Source organism: Staurois parvus, unplaced genomic scaffold (assembly GCF_062004578.1).
Source record: "Staurois parvus isolate SC_StPar_1 unplaced genomic scaffold, SC_StPar_1.0 ptg001051l, whole genome shotgun sequence".
Lineage (NCBI taxonomy): Eukaryota > Metazoa > Chordata > Amphibia > Anura > Ranidae > Staurois > Staurois parvus.
This window is the reverse complement of record NW_028318847.1, coordinates 5,540,876-5,559,724: the sequence shown is the minus strand read 5'-3', so window position 1 is coordinate 5,559,724 and position 18,849 is coordinate 5,540,876. Positions and strand designations below refer to the sequence as shown.

Sequence of the window (18,849 nt, the reverse complement as noted above, 5' to 3'; positions counted from 1 at the left end):
AATGAAAGCTATACCATCGCCGCTCAATGAAAATGTACATGGTAAATACCAGGCAGCCAACCAGGAGGTGGCATACACATAAATATATGTAAACCAGCAGATATTTTTTTCCCCTGGCTCCAATTAATTTACTAATGTTGCAGTGAAGTGAAAAGTCCACAATCCACATGCCAGAGCCCCTATACAGTATATGTATGTTGGCTATTCTTTCTGGAATTTTAAACAATTTTGAAAGTTTCATAGTTTTGAATATTCAGATGATATGATTATATATAATGAGGATAATATATACGCACACACACACACATACATTTTTTAAATTTTTTTTTTTAATTTATACTGTAGAGTACAGAAACCCATACTCAACCACAGGGAGGCAGTCTTCTACAGATAATCTGCTTTGAGTGTTAGCCAGGACAGGGATTAATCCCTACTGACCATGTGCTCAAAGACCTAAATAAAGTAACCCTTTCATTGACAGTATATGGGACGCAATACATGTTGGGTCATGTTAAATGGCTGTTACCTCACCTGTATAATTAAGAAACCTACTCCTTATATAAATTAATAATCATTTAAAAATACATTATATAACTTGGGCATAGAAAGAGAATGAGTAAAAAAAAAAAGAAAGAAAAAGAAGTTTACTTCAGAACATATTAAAATTAAATTAAAATCACATACCTCATATTTCCCCCCATTCTCAGACTTCATTGTGTCAACATCCAAGAGCAGTGACCAGACCTGACCTCTGACTTGTAAAGGAATCCCTTTGTATACTCTGCGATACATCTGTGAAATATAAATGACATGAAAGATATCAGTTCATAGTTCACAAAACATAAAGTTAAAGCAAACTTATCAGGTGATAAACATGAAGCTTGTCATTGATGATTACCTTCTAATAAGACTAGGTTTTTAGCACAGAACATAAACACAGATCATACACGTTAGAAAAATGTCACATGTCCCTATGTACACTCTTGCTCCAGATCAGTTACCTAAAGTACTGAAGATGAGAATAACTGCCAGACAGCTAGCATTTCCAGAAAGAGAGCTTAGCACTGGCAGTCTCCAAGAAAGATGCCGCTCAAGATGCCTTTAAAGTGATTATAAACTTCAGACATGAAATATGAATTTTTCATAACCCTCTATAGTGTGTGCTTGTCTCAACTTAAAGCACTAAGTGTCATTTCTGTCTGCTGCTTCATTCCTCTGCTATTAACATAAATCACTTCTGACAATTTTTCCTGACACCAAGAGAAAAATGGACCTCCAGCAGTTTGGTAGCCTCAGCTCTGTTCCTGTGTGCTGTGTGGAGGGGGGGGGTGTCCCTTTCCTTCAATCAGCTCTCAGAGCTCTCCTCACTGAGCTCTGCAAAGTGGAACTTCAGCTCTCCTTCCCCTTTTTTCTATACTCTCAGACAAGCTTATAAATTCAGCACTTTGAATGAATGTAGAGAAGAGAACACTGCAAATAACTAGGCACAACGTATGTAGGAGGATTGGTTTAATCTGTGTGTAGTCCATTCACTGGGTATATGTAAGGGTTTACAACCACTTTACCACAAGCCATAAAGCTATTTAGGCACACACTACCTTATGATACATTGAAGTGGATTCATCATTTGAACAAATACCACTATAATCATTCTCAAACAGAGCAGTAAGATTATTTGGTTTATTTTCTCATTATAGGGTATGGAACTGACGCTATGTAAGTGGTTGCCACAATGAATGGTCACTTTACCAATTTCTCCTATCATTTACTGTTTTCAAAAATGAATAGGTTTTCATTTTCTAAATCACAGACAAACCAGTTGCATGATCTTTATCAGCTACTCTCAACCAAGGTTCCATAAACAGATAACACTGTGTTGAGTTCCATAGACAGGTAACACTGTGTTGGGTTCCATAGACAGGTAACACTGTGTTGGGTTCCATAGACAGGTAACACTGTGTTGGGTTCCATAGACAGGTAACACTGTGTTGGGTTCCATAGACAGGTAACACTGTGTTGGGTTCCATAGACAAGTAACACTGTGTTGGGTTCCATAGACAGGTAACACTGTGTTGCTCCCACAGAGAGGAAAGAGATTAAAGGGAGTGATGTGCAATGTGTGGGTTTCACAATTGACTGCTACATCCACTATATGTGATTGAAGTATGTCATGTGACACCAGTCTATGTAATGTGACACTGCCATCTTGAAGAAAAGAAGTAAAGTGCAGAAACTATAATTTTGTTTGGACATTCCTTTCTTATGAATATAAAGACTAATGGCTGGATATTTCATGGGAATGCCCGTGGCATTGAGTAGGAACAAAATGGTGAAAGTTAAGTACTACCAGCAGAGGGTTGTAGTCCTATCCAAGAAGTAGTGGGGCAGGAGACTGAATGAATTGGCACCAACAACTGGCCAATCAGAAGCCCCCTTACATAGTGTTGATTAAAGCTTGTAGCCTAACATGAGCTTCTTCTGTGCTACAAGCTTCAAGCGCTTCTGTTCTCAATATTATTTAATGGAACCACCTGAAAACACACATACTGCACATTTTTCCCTAGTATCTAGCTTTCTACGGACTAAAAAAAAAAAATTAGAAATAATCCATCTGCAGTCATCCACAAGAATGTCTGTACAAATGCTCAGAAAATAAAAGGCTGCAAAGTGACCACAGACGCTCAACTCAATTGTGAATGCAGCCTTAGGGCTCTTGTGCACTGGGGGTTTGAAAAGCTTTTCTGAATGCTGGAAACTGACTGCAAGAAAACGTAGGTTAAAAACGGCAGTTTAGCCGCTTTTACCTACCGCATTTATCTGTGTTTATGCACATTTGTGTTTAGAAGCGTTTTTAAAAGATAACCTCAGGAGACCCTCATAAATGCCCAGAATGCACTGAAAAATAGTAAATAATTAACTATTTCTGACATTTTGTGAGAAATATAGAGAGCAGAAGTAGAGAGAGTGCTACTTTCTGATGGGTGTTGCAACTGTAGCAAAAGTGGCTCGTGAAACATGCTTGGCACTGTGGGAGGAGCTACATAGTGCTGTAATGCCTGTAATGCCTCCGGATGCATTCTGGAGTGCACACAACACTCTTTGTGCTTTTTTGCTGTGTTTTGATGTGTTCCAGTACGGTTCTGTGCAGAAATATTGCAGCACATTCTACCATTTTTTCCTGCACGCAAAACCTGGAACTGACTGCACTACTGTACTAGGTCCATTTGAACACATGGAAAACGCTGTGCATACATTTTTGATGAAATAAAAGGCAATGGACAGCATCTGGATATGGACCAGCCCAAAAACGCGTCTAAACGCAAACACGCAGAAATGCGTTTGAAACGCCGGTAAAATCTACTCCTGAACACGATTTTTGTGCTTTCAAAAAATGTCTGTAACCTCAACTGCCTGTAAACTACTGTAAATGACTATGTGTACATGGACATATGGGAAAACAAAGGAGAGTTCAGGGGCTACTGAAAAAAAATGCACAACTGCTCCTAAACATCAGTTTAGCATCTGCAGTGTACAAGAGCCCGTATGGACTAGTTTGGGAATTTGTGTACTATATAGATTCACCTCTCAACCTTTTACACCAGAAGAACTAGAGATATTTCTGACAAAAACATTTTTTTTGTTTCAGATTTGTGCATGAATTCATTAGTTTTATTTTGTCATATTCATTATGTAATAATTATCAATTTTTAGAATTCATTTTGTATATTCAGATTCGTTTCATATAGTTGTTATTTGCAGATCAATTCAAAATTCAAATTTTAGAAAAGACAGCTATAGTCATTCTATTTTATTCTATTCAATTCTACTCTCTTCTATTCTTTTATTTTCTATTCTATTTTTTTATGTTCTATTTAATTCCTTTACTTTCTATTATTGCATGCCTAAGTGCTTGATTTTATACACCTGTGGCCATGGAGGTGACTGGAACACCTGAAGACTTTTGGCAATATAGTGTGTGTGTGTGTGTGTGTGTGTGTGTGTATATATATGTTATCTATCAGAGGGGGTTATTAATCAGTTTCAGCTGCTTTGGTGTTAATGAAATTAACAACAGGTGCAATAGATGGGCAACAAGGAGACGACCCCCAAAAGAGGACTGGTTTTACAGGTGGAGACCACTGATATTGTTGTCCTTACTCATCTTTTCTGACTGTTCTTCACTAGTTTTGAATTTGGCTAGGGTCAGTGTCACTCATGCTAACATGAGGCAATACCTGGACCCTACAGAGTTTGTACAGGCAATCCAACTCCTCCAGGATGGCACATCAATACGTACCATTGCCAGAAGGCTTGCTGTGTCTCCCAGCACAGTCTCAAGAGAATGGAGGAGATTCCAGGATACAGGCAGTTACTCTAGGAAAGCTGGACAGGGCTGTAGAAGGTCCTTAACCCAACAGCAGGACTGGTATCTGCTCCTTTGTGCAAGGAGGAACAGGATGAGCATTGCCAGAGCCCTACAAAATGATCTCTAGCAGGCCACTGGTGTGAATGTCTCTGACCAAACAATCAGAAACAGGCTTCATGAGGGTGGCCTGAGGGCCCGATGTCCTCTAGAGGGCCCTGTGCTCACTGCCTGGCACCACAGAGCTCGATTGGCATTTGCCACTGAACACCAGAATTGGTAGGTTCCCCACTGGAACCCTGTGATTTTCACAGATGAGGACAGGTTCACCTTGAGCAAGTGACAGACATGCAAGGGTCTGGGGAAGCTGTGGAGAATGTTATGCTGTGTGTAACATTGTTCAGCATGACTCTTTTGGTGGTGGGTCAATGATGGTCTGGGGAGGCATATCCATGGAGGGATACACAGACCTCTACAGGCTAGACAATGGCACTCTGACTGCCATTAGGTATCGGCATGAAATCCTTGGACCCATTGTCAGACTCTACGCTGGTGCAGCGGGTCCTGGGTTCCTCCTGGTGCACTTCAATGCCCGGCCTCATGTGGCGAGAGTATGCAGGCAGTTCCAGGAGGATGAAGGAACTGATACCACTGAATGGCCCCCACGCTCGCCTGACCTAAATCCAATAGAACACCTCTGGTATATCATGTTTCGGTCCATCCGATGCTGCCAGGTTGCACCTCAGACTGACCAGGAGCTCAGTGCCCTGGTCCAGATCTGGGAGGATATACCCCAGGACACCATCGGTCATCTCATTAGGAGCATGCCCCAACATTGTCAGGCATGCATACAAGCAAGTGGGGGCCATACAAAGTACCATTTTGAGTTTGTACAATGAAATTTCAGCAAACTGGACTAGCCTGCAGCATCATTTTTTCACTTTGATTTTAGGGGTGTCTTTGAATTCAGTCCTCTGTAGAGGTGGATAATTTCATTTCCATCAAATGATGGGGCATACTTACATTCCTAACACATTACCCAGTCCATATCAGTATGATATTTTTCCCCGTTGGGATCTAATGTGCTTTCAAAATGTTTATAATATATACACACATACTGCCTGTAGATCTGCATTAAATATTTCTCACCCAGCCAGGTGTGTCAGAGTATGTGATGCTATTTGCAGAGTTGTGAGCACAAGAACAGGTGACCCAACACATCAGTAGCTCCTTAGGGGGAGGGGGTAAGCGCTACAATAGTCAGTGTGCACCAAAGTAAATTTTGTTTTGTTACTGTATTGTAGTAATATTCAGGAAGAGACTCTAGTAAACAGAAAAATATTAGTAACATAAGATGTGCAGAAATTATTTATTTAAATAGACTAATGCTGGCCATACATGGATGGAATTTCGAAAAATTTTCCTTAGAATATTATAAATTTTGTAATCCGATGGCGCCACCATTGATTCAGAAATTCAACCAACCAAGCCTTCAATTTCACCTCATGTTGCTACACAAAAGAATTTTCGTGGCCAAGCTATTTATTTTCTTTGAAGGTCACAGCTCATGCTAGTTTCTTTTTCAATTACATTTCCCACATGATTCTCCCATCATTGATTAGAAAATCGTTTTTCAAAAAATTTCCAACATGCCCGATCATTCAAATTCGATGGTCACATGAAAATCAGTCATTTCTATGACCCACTAATGGTGCGAAATTCGAACGAAAATTCTTAGAAAAGATTTTCGAAAGAAAATTCTTTTGGAATTCGACCCATGTATGGACGGCTTAAGTGATTTATTTTTTTAACACTGTTTAATAGGAATTAAATGGTTTCACTGAAGAAAAAAGGTATAGCACAATCTATAGATGGGTAACTGAATCAGTAATTCTGTGTTGTAGAGGCATAAACTGAGGCATGTCTACCAGATCTGAAGAGTGAAACTTTCCTGATGATGCCTACCAAACATCTGATAAATTTGGAAAGGCTTTGGGTTAAAGAGCAGACTTCCACTGGGAAGGGAAAAGCGTATGTTCAGATTATGCTCTCATCACTATTTGAATGTAGGCTCAGGATCTCATTTACTCCCACAGTACAGGATATATCCAGAAGATCAAGTGACATCTAGGACCATGGTTGAAATTTCAAGGCTTTTATTTTGTTCTTGGACATAGAGTAATGTGTAGTTCAAAACTAGGAACATTTTGTGACAGGAAGGGATTTTATCCTAAAAACCGTATGACTTTGTGCAGTGTACATAGGGGTGTTAGCCCTGTTCACAAAACTTCATCCATTTCCGTAAACATATATAAGGAGGCCTGTACAGAAAGAAAACTAACAGCTTAACTAGTCTTCGTAAATCTTACACTGTCTTCTGTGTCCCTTTTATTTTTTCCTTTTTTGAAAAAGCGAGTACGAGAAAGACAGATGACATCCATGAGCTTTACCTCTAAATGGCAACAGCTCCAAACTCTGGTAATAGAATATGCGTAGTAAAATTAGCACATCTGTGCAGACTGAGCCAGCACTTGCTGTGTGCAGCTCCTACTCATGTCTCTGCACCATGGTGTGAACGAACCCTAGAAGTAAAAAGGTGGTGAGACATCTGTCCATCCTTTCCTTGGCCAGGGTGATTATTACACACAAAGTTACTTTGCTTCTATGTCTTTATAGAAGAAGCAACAATTTTTGCCCTCTAGGACAGAAATAATCAACTTTTTGGAAAATGGAAAATGTTTCTAATGGTTACAAATTCTTGTTAGGCCTCATTCACATGGCGGTATTCAATGCATGGCCCATGCAGAGCCCTGTTTTACCAGTGCTGACAGTCCAATTGCTTTAATTGGGATGCAGCAGCTGCATGGACACTGCTGATTCTCTGAATATTGCATCCATGCCATGCACCAGCATGGATGTCTAATTGGGAGCAGCAGCTGTGTACATGCAGCAGCTATGTCCCAATAGATAGCAATGAGACTGCTGCCACAGGGATGCACACAACACCAGTGTATCCCCGTACTGGTTAATTATTATTTATTATTATACAGTGTTTGTATATCGCCAACAGTTTGCTCAGCCCTGTACATTGCAATGGGAGACAATACACGAGACAGTACAATAACAATACAATACTCTGACCCTTCATTCTCTGGATGTACCAGGGGCAGACTGACCATTTGTAAACTTGGGCACTGCCCGAGGGCCCGGGGTCAGTAGGGGGCCCCATGAGATGCCCCTGGTACCTTTTTCATAGGCTTTTTTGAGTTTGGGCAAGGACACAGGGGCCCCATGATCCCCTATTGCCCGGGGGCCCCATGAGTTGTCAGTCCGCCCCTGGAATGTACTATGTACATGCAGATAAATGAGGTTGTTAAACCACACGTACTTCCTATATTAGGTTGATAAGACTCAATCTCTGTACTATATCTATGGAGGAGTAGCAACCCCCCCCCCCCAATCTCCATAATATATAAAGTAGAGGTTGTGCAGTTCACAGATGATAGCTGAGAAAGCTTGTAACATTGTTTGAGATATCAGTCCAGTACATAGGAAGTTATAAGGATATTGGATTTCTATTAGGATCAACAGATATAATTCTGCATAAAATGTACATAGCTGAAAAATTAACTATTGCAGCCTCTAAATCATAGCTGCAGTATATTACAATTTTTCCTAGATATCCTTTAAGTTATAAAGTTATAATACATATTATTATTATACAGTATTTATAAAGCGCCAATAGTTCGCTCAGCGCTGTACATTACAAAGGGGGACAGAACATGTGACAGAACAATACCAATGCAATGCAAAACATGAGGGGATTGAGGGCCCTGCTCCTTCGAGCTTACAATCTAGGAGGGAGGGGATAGTGGTACGGGAGGAATAGCTGTGGGGGATGGAGTGGTAGGAAGAGTGGAGGAGATCGGCAATTAGCTGAGGGCGGGGTAGGCTTCCCTGAAGAGGTGGGTTTTCAGGGTGCTCCTAAAGGAGGGAGAGTAGGTGATAGTCTGATGGATTGGGGTAGGGAGTTCCAGAGGATGAGGGAAGCCCTGGAGAAGTCCTGGAGACGGGCATGGGAGGAGGAGACCAGGGAACTAGAGAGTAGGAGGTCTTGTGAGGAGCGGAGAGTACGTTTTGGATGGTATTTGGATATCAGGTCGGGGATGTAGTTTGGGGCAGTGTTACGGACAGCTTTGTACACAGTTAAGCACAGAAAATGTCAATTCCTGCTTGCGTGATTGGCTCACTGATTTTCCCATAGGTGTGCACTATAAGTCAGATTTTAGGCATCCTCTGCAACAAAAATTCCTAAAGGATTAATCACTTCTAAAGGAATGCAGACCCTGCCACATTAGAGCACTGCAAGTGCATAAGCGTAATGAAAAAGTCACTCTTATTCAGAATCAGTAGCCAAAAGACATAGACGAACAAACAGCTTTTTCTTTAGAGCAGAAATAAGTAAGAATCTGCAAGAAAGTTTGTTAAAATCCTTGCAATGTACATATATCACTCAATAGGGATTTTTTTTTTCTCTCAACAAAAGTGGAGTTACTCTTTAACGTTAAAACCTCTGCCTGTTTATATTTTGCTGATTGTTTCCCATTGAAGAAGGTTTGCTACACTTCCTGTCTTGGAAATGCAAAAGGCAATCTCGAAAGAAATCTTAAAGAAATCTCGAAGCGAGGGGGATTTCCCCTCTAAAATTAAAAGGAAAAATTTTTCTATCCATACACTTTATAAGAACTGATAGTAACTCCCAAACCATAGTTAACCTTCTGCCAACCACGTAACACATATGTGCAACAGCAGGGAGGGTGAACCTTCATGCCCATATGCCGCACATATGCATCCATGGGGGCTGAGGTTTCTGTACTGAGAACATGCTCACTGTATGTCTGTGGCACAGTGATCAAACTGTCAGAGACAGATCTCATTCAATAATATAAAAGATGTAAGCCACACTCCAAAACTTAGCTCTTCTTTCTGTGTTTAATAATTGTTCAAAAAGACTGCATATGGTAATGTCTCTACCCGAAACCAACCTTCCTTGATGCATTTCACCACTGCTGGCTTGCTCACAATCATGGGGTAAGTCAGTGAGGGAGGGAAGGAGAGAAATTTAAAAACACTCATGGATCAAAACAGCCATGGCTCCAAACCACCTGACAGAGGTGCAGCACTTACATGCTCAAATCTGCTCTCCTAATTAACAATCAGCTTGGAGAGATCTGTTATGTAATTGAACATGCTACATATGCTCCATTCATTAATCGATACAAATCATAACAGTCCACATTAACATGCATAGGTCTGTCATAAGTGAGCGGACTAATTGCTTATTTAAAGCTATACTTAGTATTGTCAAAGTTTTCTTCCATAAACTACTATCCTAACAGTGGACATAATAAACACTTGTTAAATCTCTGCAAAACCCAGAGCAATGTATCTCCAGGAAGAGTGGGGTTAAAGGGGTTAGGCACTCTTGTGCTGCAATACAAAGAAGATAGCAGAAAGGATAAATAAACAAGCAACAATCTTTCACAGAACAGATAGCCAACAAGATGAATAAACAACCAATGATTTTTCATAGAGCACAGCATAATATATTACCAGGAGAACTAACTATCTTGTAATTGGTTAGTGCTCTTACACTGCTATGCAAAGCAAATAGCAAAATAAACAGATGTCCATTAATTACTCCTAGTCTATATTTATGGTTGGGAGCTGGTGCGGCGGAATACAACTAATCGTATGATCACTGTGACAGCCAATCATGTGATCGGGAAGTCCATCCCATCTCCCGTCATTAAGACCCAGTTAAAGGGCTTGCAGGAAGGGTTACAGTGAACCTGTGCTCAGACCATGCAAACTAAAGTGTTTAACCACTGGGCACTTTCACCCCCTTCCTTCCCAGGCCAATTTTCAAATTTCAGCACTGTCACACTTTGAATGACAATTGCACAGTTATGATACACTGTACCCAAATTCATTATTTATAATTTTTTTTTGAGACAAAGGTATTTTTAGTGGTATATAATCACCACTGGGGTTTTTATTTTTTGCTAAACAAATGAAAAAGGAAAAAAACAAACAAAACCTTTTTCTTAGTTTCTGAAATAAATTTTGCGAATAAGTAATTTTTCTTTTTCACTGATGTGTGCTGATGAGGCTACATTGATGGGCACTGATAAGGTTGCACTGATGAGGCTGCACTGATGGGCAGTAATAGAAGGCACTGATTAACATTGTAAACAATGTACTCATTGTGCCAGGTCAGGCTTGCCGGCTATCCGTTTTCCTTTCCTCACACAGAGACAGCGTGTTAGGAAAGGAAAACCGATAACTGGCAAGTCTGTGTACATGTGACCAGCTGATCACATGGCAAAGGGCTGCTGTGATTGGCCCTTTACTGCGATCTGTGACCAGCTGTGTCTAACGGATGCGCGCCTCAGGGGGTGAGTGGGAGGTGCTCACATGGGAGGACATCCATGGACGTCCTCCCAGAACTGGAGAGCAAAGCTGTAGCCATCTTTCAGCTAGAGCATGGTCAGGAAGCAGTTAAAGAATATGCAGACTCCACATTTTATACTCCTGATATGTGCCTGCTGCACAATGTACATGTATGAAAAAGTATCCTGTTCTCTTTGTATTGCTTTCTTTGTGTGAAATCACTGGTGTTCCTGCCAATCCCTCTGCTATCCTATTAAAAGCTGACCACGCTGGGGATGAGCGCACACCATGGTCAGTTCTCTAGCTGGGCTGGGAACTCAGCCTGCTCTCCTCCAATGATCAGACTTCTGTTGACACACACCTCTGCACAGCCTTTCACTGGGAAGATCAGTGTGATGCGGTTTCTCTGTTTCACTCATTTTTTTTATATCTATACATAAATGTTTTGCCTTTCATTTCTATTTTAAACTTAATGGGTTGTTTTACAAGGTGAGGGTTTACAATCACTTTAAATGTTCTAAACAAACAGTAAACGCCTTTTTAAAACAAACATTCACTTTTGTAGCTATAGGCATTGAAAAGAAATTCATCTTAACAACACTAAAATCTCTGTTATTTTCCTATTACTTTCTACTGCTCACAACAGGTGTTTCTAAGCTCTTACAAATTGACAAACCCCACAAAGTAATATGTTTTGATCTTTGAGAATCTTTTGTTTGAAGTATATGCAGCTCAGGAGGTCAATGGTGGCTTGTTTTAAAGTTTCTCTGCTGTTCATTAAGTAAATGTAAATACTTTACCGTCTTTAGTCTGGCCATAGGTGTACTTTAAAGATGAACTCCAGCTCTCTGTTACTTTAAAATGGTGTGCTTCGACTAAGCTGGTCCAAATAAACTATTACATTCACTAACAGATTTATCTCTCCTGTGAGCACTGTGTTCCAGCATTGGGATGGGGACTTCCCATCTCACTCCCGAAACAAAATCAAGTCCATCCGAGCGCTGCTCTGCCATACACAGGTAGCTTTGTAATTTCTGAATGAGTACAAGGCTTTCTCTGATTAACTGAGGTGGAGATTGTGACGTTGTCCGCACCTCAGCTAATCAGAAGAAGGTTTGCATTCATTAGGAAAATACAATTTTTGTTACAGGAAAAGGAAAAAAGTTCCCGTCCTGATGCAGGAACACAGTGCTGATGCTACATATAGTTTATACAGTGCTCACAGTGGGTTCATCCGTTAGTGAAGGAAATCATTCATAAGGACCAGCTTGGTTCAAAACAGGGGCGGACTGACAACTCATGGGGCCCCCAGGCAATAGGGGATCATGGGGCCCCTGTGTCCTTGCCCAAACTAAAAAAAAGCCTATGGAAAAGGTACCAGGGGCATCTCATGGGGCCCCCTACTGACCCCAGGCCCTCGTGCAGTTTCCAAATGGTTAGTCTGCCCCTGGTTCAAAATATTTTAGAGTGACAGAAAGCTGGAGATAGACTTTAAATCAGTTGTATGTGATTACCAAACTAGAAAGTGGGAAGCTGTGGTGCAATAAGCAGCAGAGGGTGCCGAAAGCAAACAAATTTCTCTGTTTGAGCCTTGAATGGGTAAAGAATCTTTGAACACAGAATATACTGTAGCTGCTTACTGAAAAAGCCTCAGGGCAGTTGAATTTTAAACTGGCACAGGAAATACAATGCATCTATTCACAGTTTTAATATGTGGTACGGAATCTTGAAGAAAAAAAACTGTTAAAACATGACAGGTTTTCTTTTTTTTTTAATAAAAAGGAAAAAACAGGGTCAGATTTTAGGAGCATCCAATATGCCAAGACAATATTGCATATCTAGGTTGCTTTGTGTTTTCAGTATTCTTTAATCTAAAACCTAACAAGACAGACTGTTCTTGCAACCACAAACAATCCCTTGTCTTGAACAGGGGATCACTTCACAGAACAGACTTTCCTCAGAACAGGGCTCATTTTGCAATTTTAATACCAAGTGTTCTGGATTACAGATTGCAAGGGAGCCATCAGCATTCACATATCAAGACAACTGAAATTAGGCACAGAATGGAAAATTCCTAACACAAAAAATGAGAATCCGTCAACCCAAACAAGTGAAATTGCATATCACACATCAAGAAAAGTTTAAGCCTATGAAGACTAAAGCTTGCAATTGTTGATTCCTTTACTGTATATATTTTTCTACATATTTATAATACATTTTTGCATGTGTGTTCATATTTAGTAATATACACAATTTGCAAACTGTGTTTTAACCCCTTCCTGCCCAGGCCAATTGTCGGCTTCCGGCGCTCTCTCACTTTGAATGACAATTGCGTGGTCATGCAACACTGTTCCCATATGAAATTTTAACATTTTTTTCACACAGATAGAGCTTTATTTTGGTGGTATTTAATCACCACTGTGTGTTTTATTTTTTGCGCTATAAACAAAAAAAGAGCAAAAATATTTGAAAAAAAAAAGTTTGTCTTTGTTTCTATAATAAAATTTTGCAAACAGGTAATTTGTCTCCGTCCCTGATGTGCGTTGGAGGCTGCACAGATAGGCAGCACTGATAGGCAGCAGTGATGGGCACTGATGAGGTGGCAAGGATAGGCAGCATTGATAGGAGGCACTGATAGGTGGCACTGCTGGGTAGCATTGATGGGTGGCTCTGCTGGGCACAGGTGGGTGGCATTGCTAGGTACTGCTGGGCACATGTGGGGGGCACTGATGGGCACAGGCGGGTGGCACTGCTGGGCACAGGTGGGTGGCATTGCTAGACACTGCTGGGCACATGTGGGGGGCACTGATGGGCACAGGTGGGTGGCACTGATGGGCACAGGCAGGTGGCACAGGTGGGCAGCACTGCCCTGGTGATCAGTGCCAATCACTTCTCTGACATTTGCCAGTTATCAGCAGTACTTTCCTCACGCTGTGATAGCATGAAGAAAGTGCAGCCGATAACTGGCAACTGTATTTACCCAGTGATCTGTGTCACTGGACACAGCTGATCACGTGGTAAAAGGCCGCTGTGATTGGCCATTTGCCATATCATGTGATCAGCTGTGTCCGCTGCTGGTGGCGCTTTCTGGGATGACGTCTATGGACATTGTCCCAGAACTAGACAACTGCGCTGTAGCCATCTTTCAGCTATAGCACGGTAGGGAAGAGGTTAATGAAACCCCAAAACTTCCCAGAGGCATTTGTTTTTTTCCCCTCAATTGTGAATGCCCCCCATTTTCACTCTCAAAGAGAATCAGTCACAATTAGGCTTATTTTCTATTTCTATTTTGAATTCTTGGAACTTTGTAGGTGTATGACAGATTTGTGCCAGGAGATCAGAGGAGACCTGAAGTCTGATGGCTGTTCTCCTATCAAATGCCTTACCTTAAGCTCGGCACCCTTTGGAGCTGAATGACTGTGTGAGGCCAATAAGTTAATAGGACATTAAAGCTGGCCATAGAAGGTATAATGTCAAATGTAAATTTTCAGGAAAAGAGTGTTAAGAAAATGGTTTTTTTTATATAATTGTAATTTGGTGAAATCGACATTTGTTTTTGATAAGAAAATTCAAAGGAGAGGGAATTTTTTTCTTGAACAAATTCATTTCTAAGTGTATGTGGTTTTTATTCTGTAAAGTCTATTCATTCCAAAATCAAATGTTAAAAGCAAACAAAATATTTCGAACACCACTGAAATGTTCTGAAAATTTCAACCCAAATCAACCCAAAAGGAAACATATTACAGCTTATAATTTCTTACAAGTGATGGCTGCATTAATTTTTTTGATAAGACTTTTTTTTTATATTTTCACCTGGTGATCCTTTTTCAAAAGAACAAACTCTCATTCAGATGTATCAGTTTTCAGTAATTAAACAAACCATTTAATGCTGGCAGGGGTGTGGGTGGGGCCTCATGCGCACACAAAATTACCTCTTGCTGCTCCCTCATATCAAGTGGCCACATGATTGGAATGCTCACCTCCACCTCCCGCCATTTAGAACCTCTTAAAGGGCTGAAAGGTGGCGGTGGCAGGAAGGGGTTAAAACAAGTCAGCCTTGACCCCCTGAGCTGCATTGTGCACTGTTGTGGGGTTTCAGTTAGTTTCTAACAGCTTAGAGAGGCTTGCTGTGTGTAATAGAAAGTAATCCAAAGCTTTCTGTGAATGGACAGGGGAGAGGAGGGGTGGGAAGAGCGGCTGTTGTGTAGGAGAGCCATATCTTTCCTCTCAGAGTGTCGGCGTGTAGGGAAAGTTATACTATTGGAACTCCACAAACCAGTAAATTGTAAACAAAGGAGAGATAGAGGAGGTGGTATATACCTCCTTAAACTTGTAAGCCATCAGATTTTAACTGCTTATTTTTTCCTGGAGCTATAAGACTGGATAACAGACTCCTGCCTAAGCCCAGCTGTTACCGTTTCTCTTTAAAACCATAACATTTATGTGTAGTTTTGCATAGTTTAGGCAAAGATAAGAACCAATGTCAGGCTTTAGGCACTGTTTATGGAGAGACTGGCACTCTTTATTTGTCCTGTTGATCATTGCCACCAAGACCAACAATGATAAAAAAAAACATAATATCATGGCTATCAAGTGGGGTGCAAGACAGTGCTGAACTGTGCCACTGGAGGCTGCCTAACAGCAGATTTCGATGTGGAGGCTATAGAGGGAATTGCTTCCAAAGGGGTTGTATCCAAATTGTAAGTGGTAGGTGATAGACTCCACTGGGGTCTAGTGCTGCTACCTTTCTGATGACGACATTGGGACCATACCACAGGAAACACCTGGGTGATTAGAAAGCAGCACCAAGTGCCCAGAAAAATGTCTCACGTGATGATTTTTATAATTGTTTATGAAAGATAAGAGAATACAATGCATTTTGGGGGAATTGCTGCCCCCTTCTTTAGGGCTAGTATGTAGAGAGAAAGATGCATAATAAAAATTCATAGCCGGTTTACTGAATTTGTACAAAGTGCAAACCATAAATCTGTGTTGGAACATATAGTTTCTTGATAAAAGTATAGTTCTCATTTGGTTTCTATAAATGTATTGCAGAAGGCGTGTAAAATAAAACAATATATATTTATTGAACTTTTCTTAGTAATTAACCACTTCCCAACTGAGCTATAGCCGAAAGATGGCTACAGCTTGGTTGTCTAGTTCTGGGAGGGCGTCCATGGACGTCCTCCGAGAACCCGACCCCCTGCGTGCTCCCAACGTTGTCAGTAATAAGGTAAAAGGCCAATCACAGTGGCCTTTTACCATGTGATCAGCTGTGTCCAATGACACAGCAGATCACAATGTAAATACAGTTGCCGGTTATCGGCTGCACTCTTTTCACGCTGTCCCAGCGTGAAGATAGTACAGCCTATAACCGGCAGATGTGAAAGGGGAGATCTGCACTGATAATCAGAGCACTGATTATCAGTGCCCTGATTATCAGTGCCGCCCATCGGTGCCCAACAGTGTCGCCCATCTGTGGTGCCCCGCAGTGTCGCCCATCTGTGGTGCCCAGCAGTGTCGCCCATCAGTGCTGCCTGTCATGGCTGCCCAGCAGTGCCGTTTGTCAGTGCCGTCTGTCTGTGCCTCCAGTTGGTGTTATCAGTCAGTGCCACCAGTAGGTGCTATCAGTCAGTGCTTATCAGTGCTGCATATCAGTGCATCATCAGTGCCTCCTCATCAATGCCCACCAGTGCTGCCTCATCAGCGCCGCCTCATCAGTGTCTATTGGTGCTGCCTATCAGTGCCCAGCAGTGCTGCCTATCAGTGCAGCCTCATCAATGCACATCAGTGAAGGAGAAAAATTATCTGTTTGCAAAATTTTATAATAGAAACAAACAAAACCTTTTTTTTTATCAAATTTTTTGCTCTTTTTTAACCATTAGCCGCCCGGCCAATGGCCGTTTGGCGGCTTCAAATGTGCTCCTGTATTCCGGGTGCACGCCATTTAGCGTGCTCCCGCACATGCGCGGTTTGCACGGTTGCAGAGCGACGCAGCAGTGCGATCTGTCACCGCCCGTGCACCTCGGACACGGCCGATGACAGATCCGAGTACCGGCTCCCGTTGCCGGTACCATGTGACCTGCTGTGACCAATCACAGCAGGTTACATGACAGTTGTATACAATGGATGGCTTCATTCATGATGCCATCCATTGTATACTAGTGCCTAGCTGTGAATGGCCACAGCTAATCACATGCACATGTCATGTGATTAGCTGTGACCAAATCACAGCTAAGCACAAAAAAAAAAAGAAAAGCTGAATGAATCGATTTCATTCAGGTAAATGCTTGCTTATAGCAAAGTAATTCTTTGCTATAAGCAAATTGTGTAAAAAAAAAAAAAATACTGATCACTTCCCCAAAGTAGTACAATGTTACTATGGTAACACTGTACTATTTTGGTCATAGTAAAATATGAAAAAAAAATCTTAAAAAAAATAAAAAAAAATAATAAAAAATTAAATATAATAAAAAAAAAAAAATATATATATTTTTTTTTTCATACTGTCACCAGTCAGTGTCGCTGTTCACCGCCATGCCAGTTATATGATGATGCTGTACTGCACTGGTGACAGTATGTAAAAAAAAAATAGTGAAAATAATTTTTTTAATTTTTTCATTTTCCGAAAAATTATGACAAAAAAATACAACTTCAAAAAACTCGCCATGCCTCTTATGAAGTACGTCGGACTGTCTACTCTGCAAAAAGGGGTCATTTGGGGGATATCTGTACTGTTCTGACATTCTTGGACCTCAAGATATTAGATTGGCTGTCAGTACTTCAGGATTGATCAATATTCAGATCTATACCAAAGTTTGTGAACTCTATAACTTTCCTCCAAACTAAAAAATACATCCTAATTTGGGTTATTTTCACCAAAGACATGTAGCAGAATACATCTCGGCCTAAATTTATGAAGAACAATTATTTACTTGTAAACTTTTATAACAGAAACAAAGAAAAATGTGGGTTTTTTTCAAAATTTTTGGTCTTTTTTTGTTAATTTAGCAAAAAATAAAAACCCCAGCGGTGATTAAATACCACCAAAAGAAAGCTCTAGTTGTGTGAAGAAAATGATAAAATTTTAGTTTGGGTACAATGTTGTATGACCGCACAATTGTCATTCAAAGTGTGAGAGCGCTGAAACCTGAAAAATGGCCTGGGCAGGAAGGTGTAAAATTGCACGGTATTGAAACGGTTAATTTATAGTGCAAAAAATAAAACCCCCAGCGGTGATTAAATATCACCAAAAGAAAGCTCTATGTGTGTGAAAAAAATGATAAAAATTTCATACACAATCTGTTATACAAGCTGTACACTCACTACTTTACATTGTAGCAAAGTGTAATTTCTTCAGTGTTGTCACATGAAAAGATAGAATAAAATATTTACAAAAATGTGAGGGGTGGACTCCCTTCTGTAAGATACTGTATGTTTGTTGAAAACTGAAAAAAATTATGGAAAAAATCTTCCAATAAAGAGGGAGAGATAGAGACACCTGTTCTGGTGGTAACTGTACAAGGCAGCATGTCCTCTCACTTTGGAGAGATTGATGCTCACTTTCTATCAATACCAAATTAAAAAAGAAAAAAGCGCCACTTACAAAAAACACCAAAATGTCAGCAGCATATCCCACCCAAAATAAATTTTGGCAACAATAATCCTAAATAAAAATGTATGCGCTAATAACAAACTTATACAAAGGTGTATATCATCATCCAAAAAACATTAGTGTTTTAAATAAATAATTATAGTGTCCAAACATAAATAAGTGTCCAAAAAATATATATATATCTTCAGTGACTTGAATCAATTGTGAAAAATCCAACACCAAAGGAGATTAAATGAACTCACCAGAGCTAATGGCTGGTCAGATTATAAACCAGCAACAACGCTTGTGCTCTGGGAGCAATGAACCCGATGTCCAAATAGATATGGTGATGTTTCAGATACTTCCAGATAATAGTAATCACAGACAAACAACTTTGCAGCCCAAGCTCTTATGATGAGCTTCTCCACTCTTTCTCATA

The 18,849-nt window shown here is 40.5% G+C and overlaps 1 protein-coding gene across 1 annotated transcript in view; it reads right to left on the bottom strand.

The window, feature by feature from the left end:
* LOC149440871 (uncharacterized) overlaps positions 1 to 18,849 on the bottom strand; it is a 207,510-nt gene that overhangs the window by 38,410 nt on the left and 150,251 nt on the right. The window contains exon 7 of the mRNA XM_089658104.1: positions 685 to 792. Within this exon, the coding sequence (XP_089514230.1) occupies positions 685 to 792 (108 nt within the window). The remainder of the gene's footprint in view (positions 1 to 684; positions 793 to 18,849) is intronic.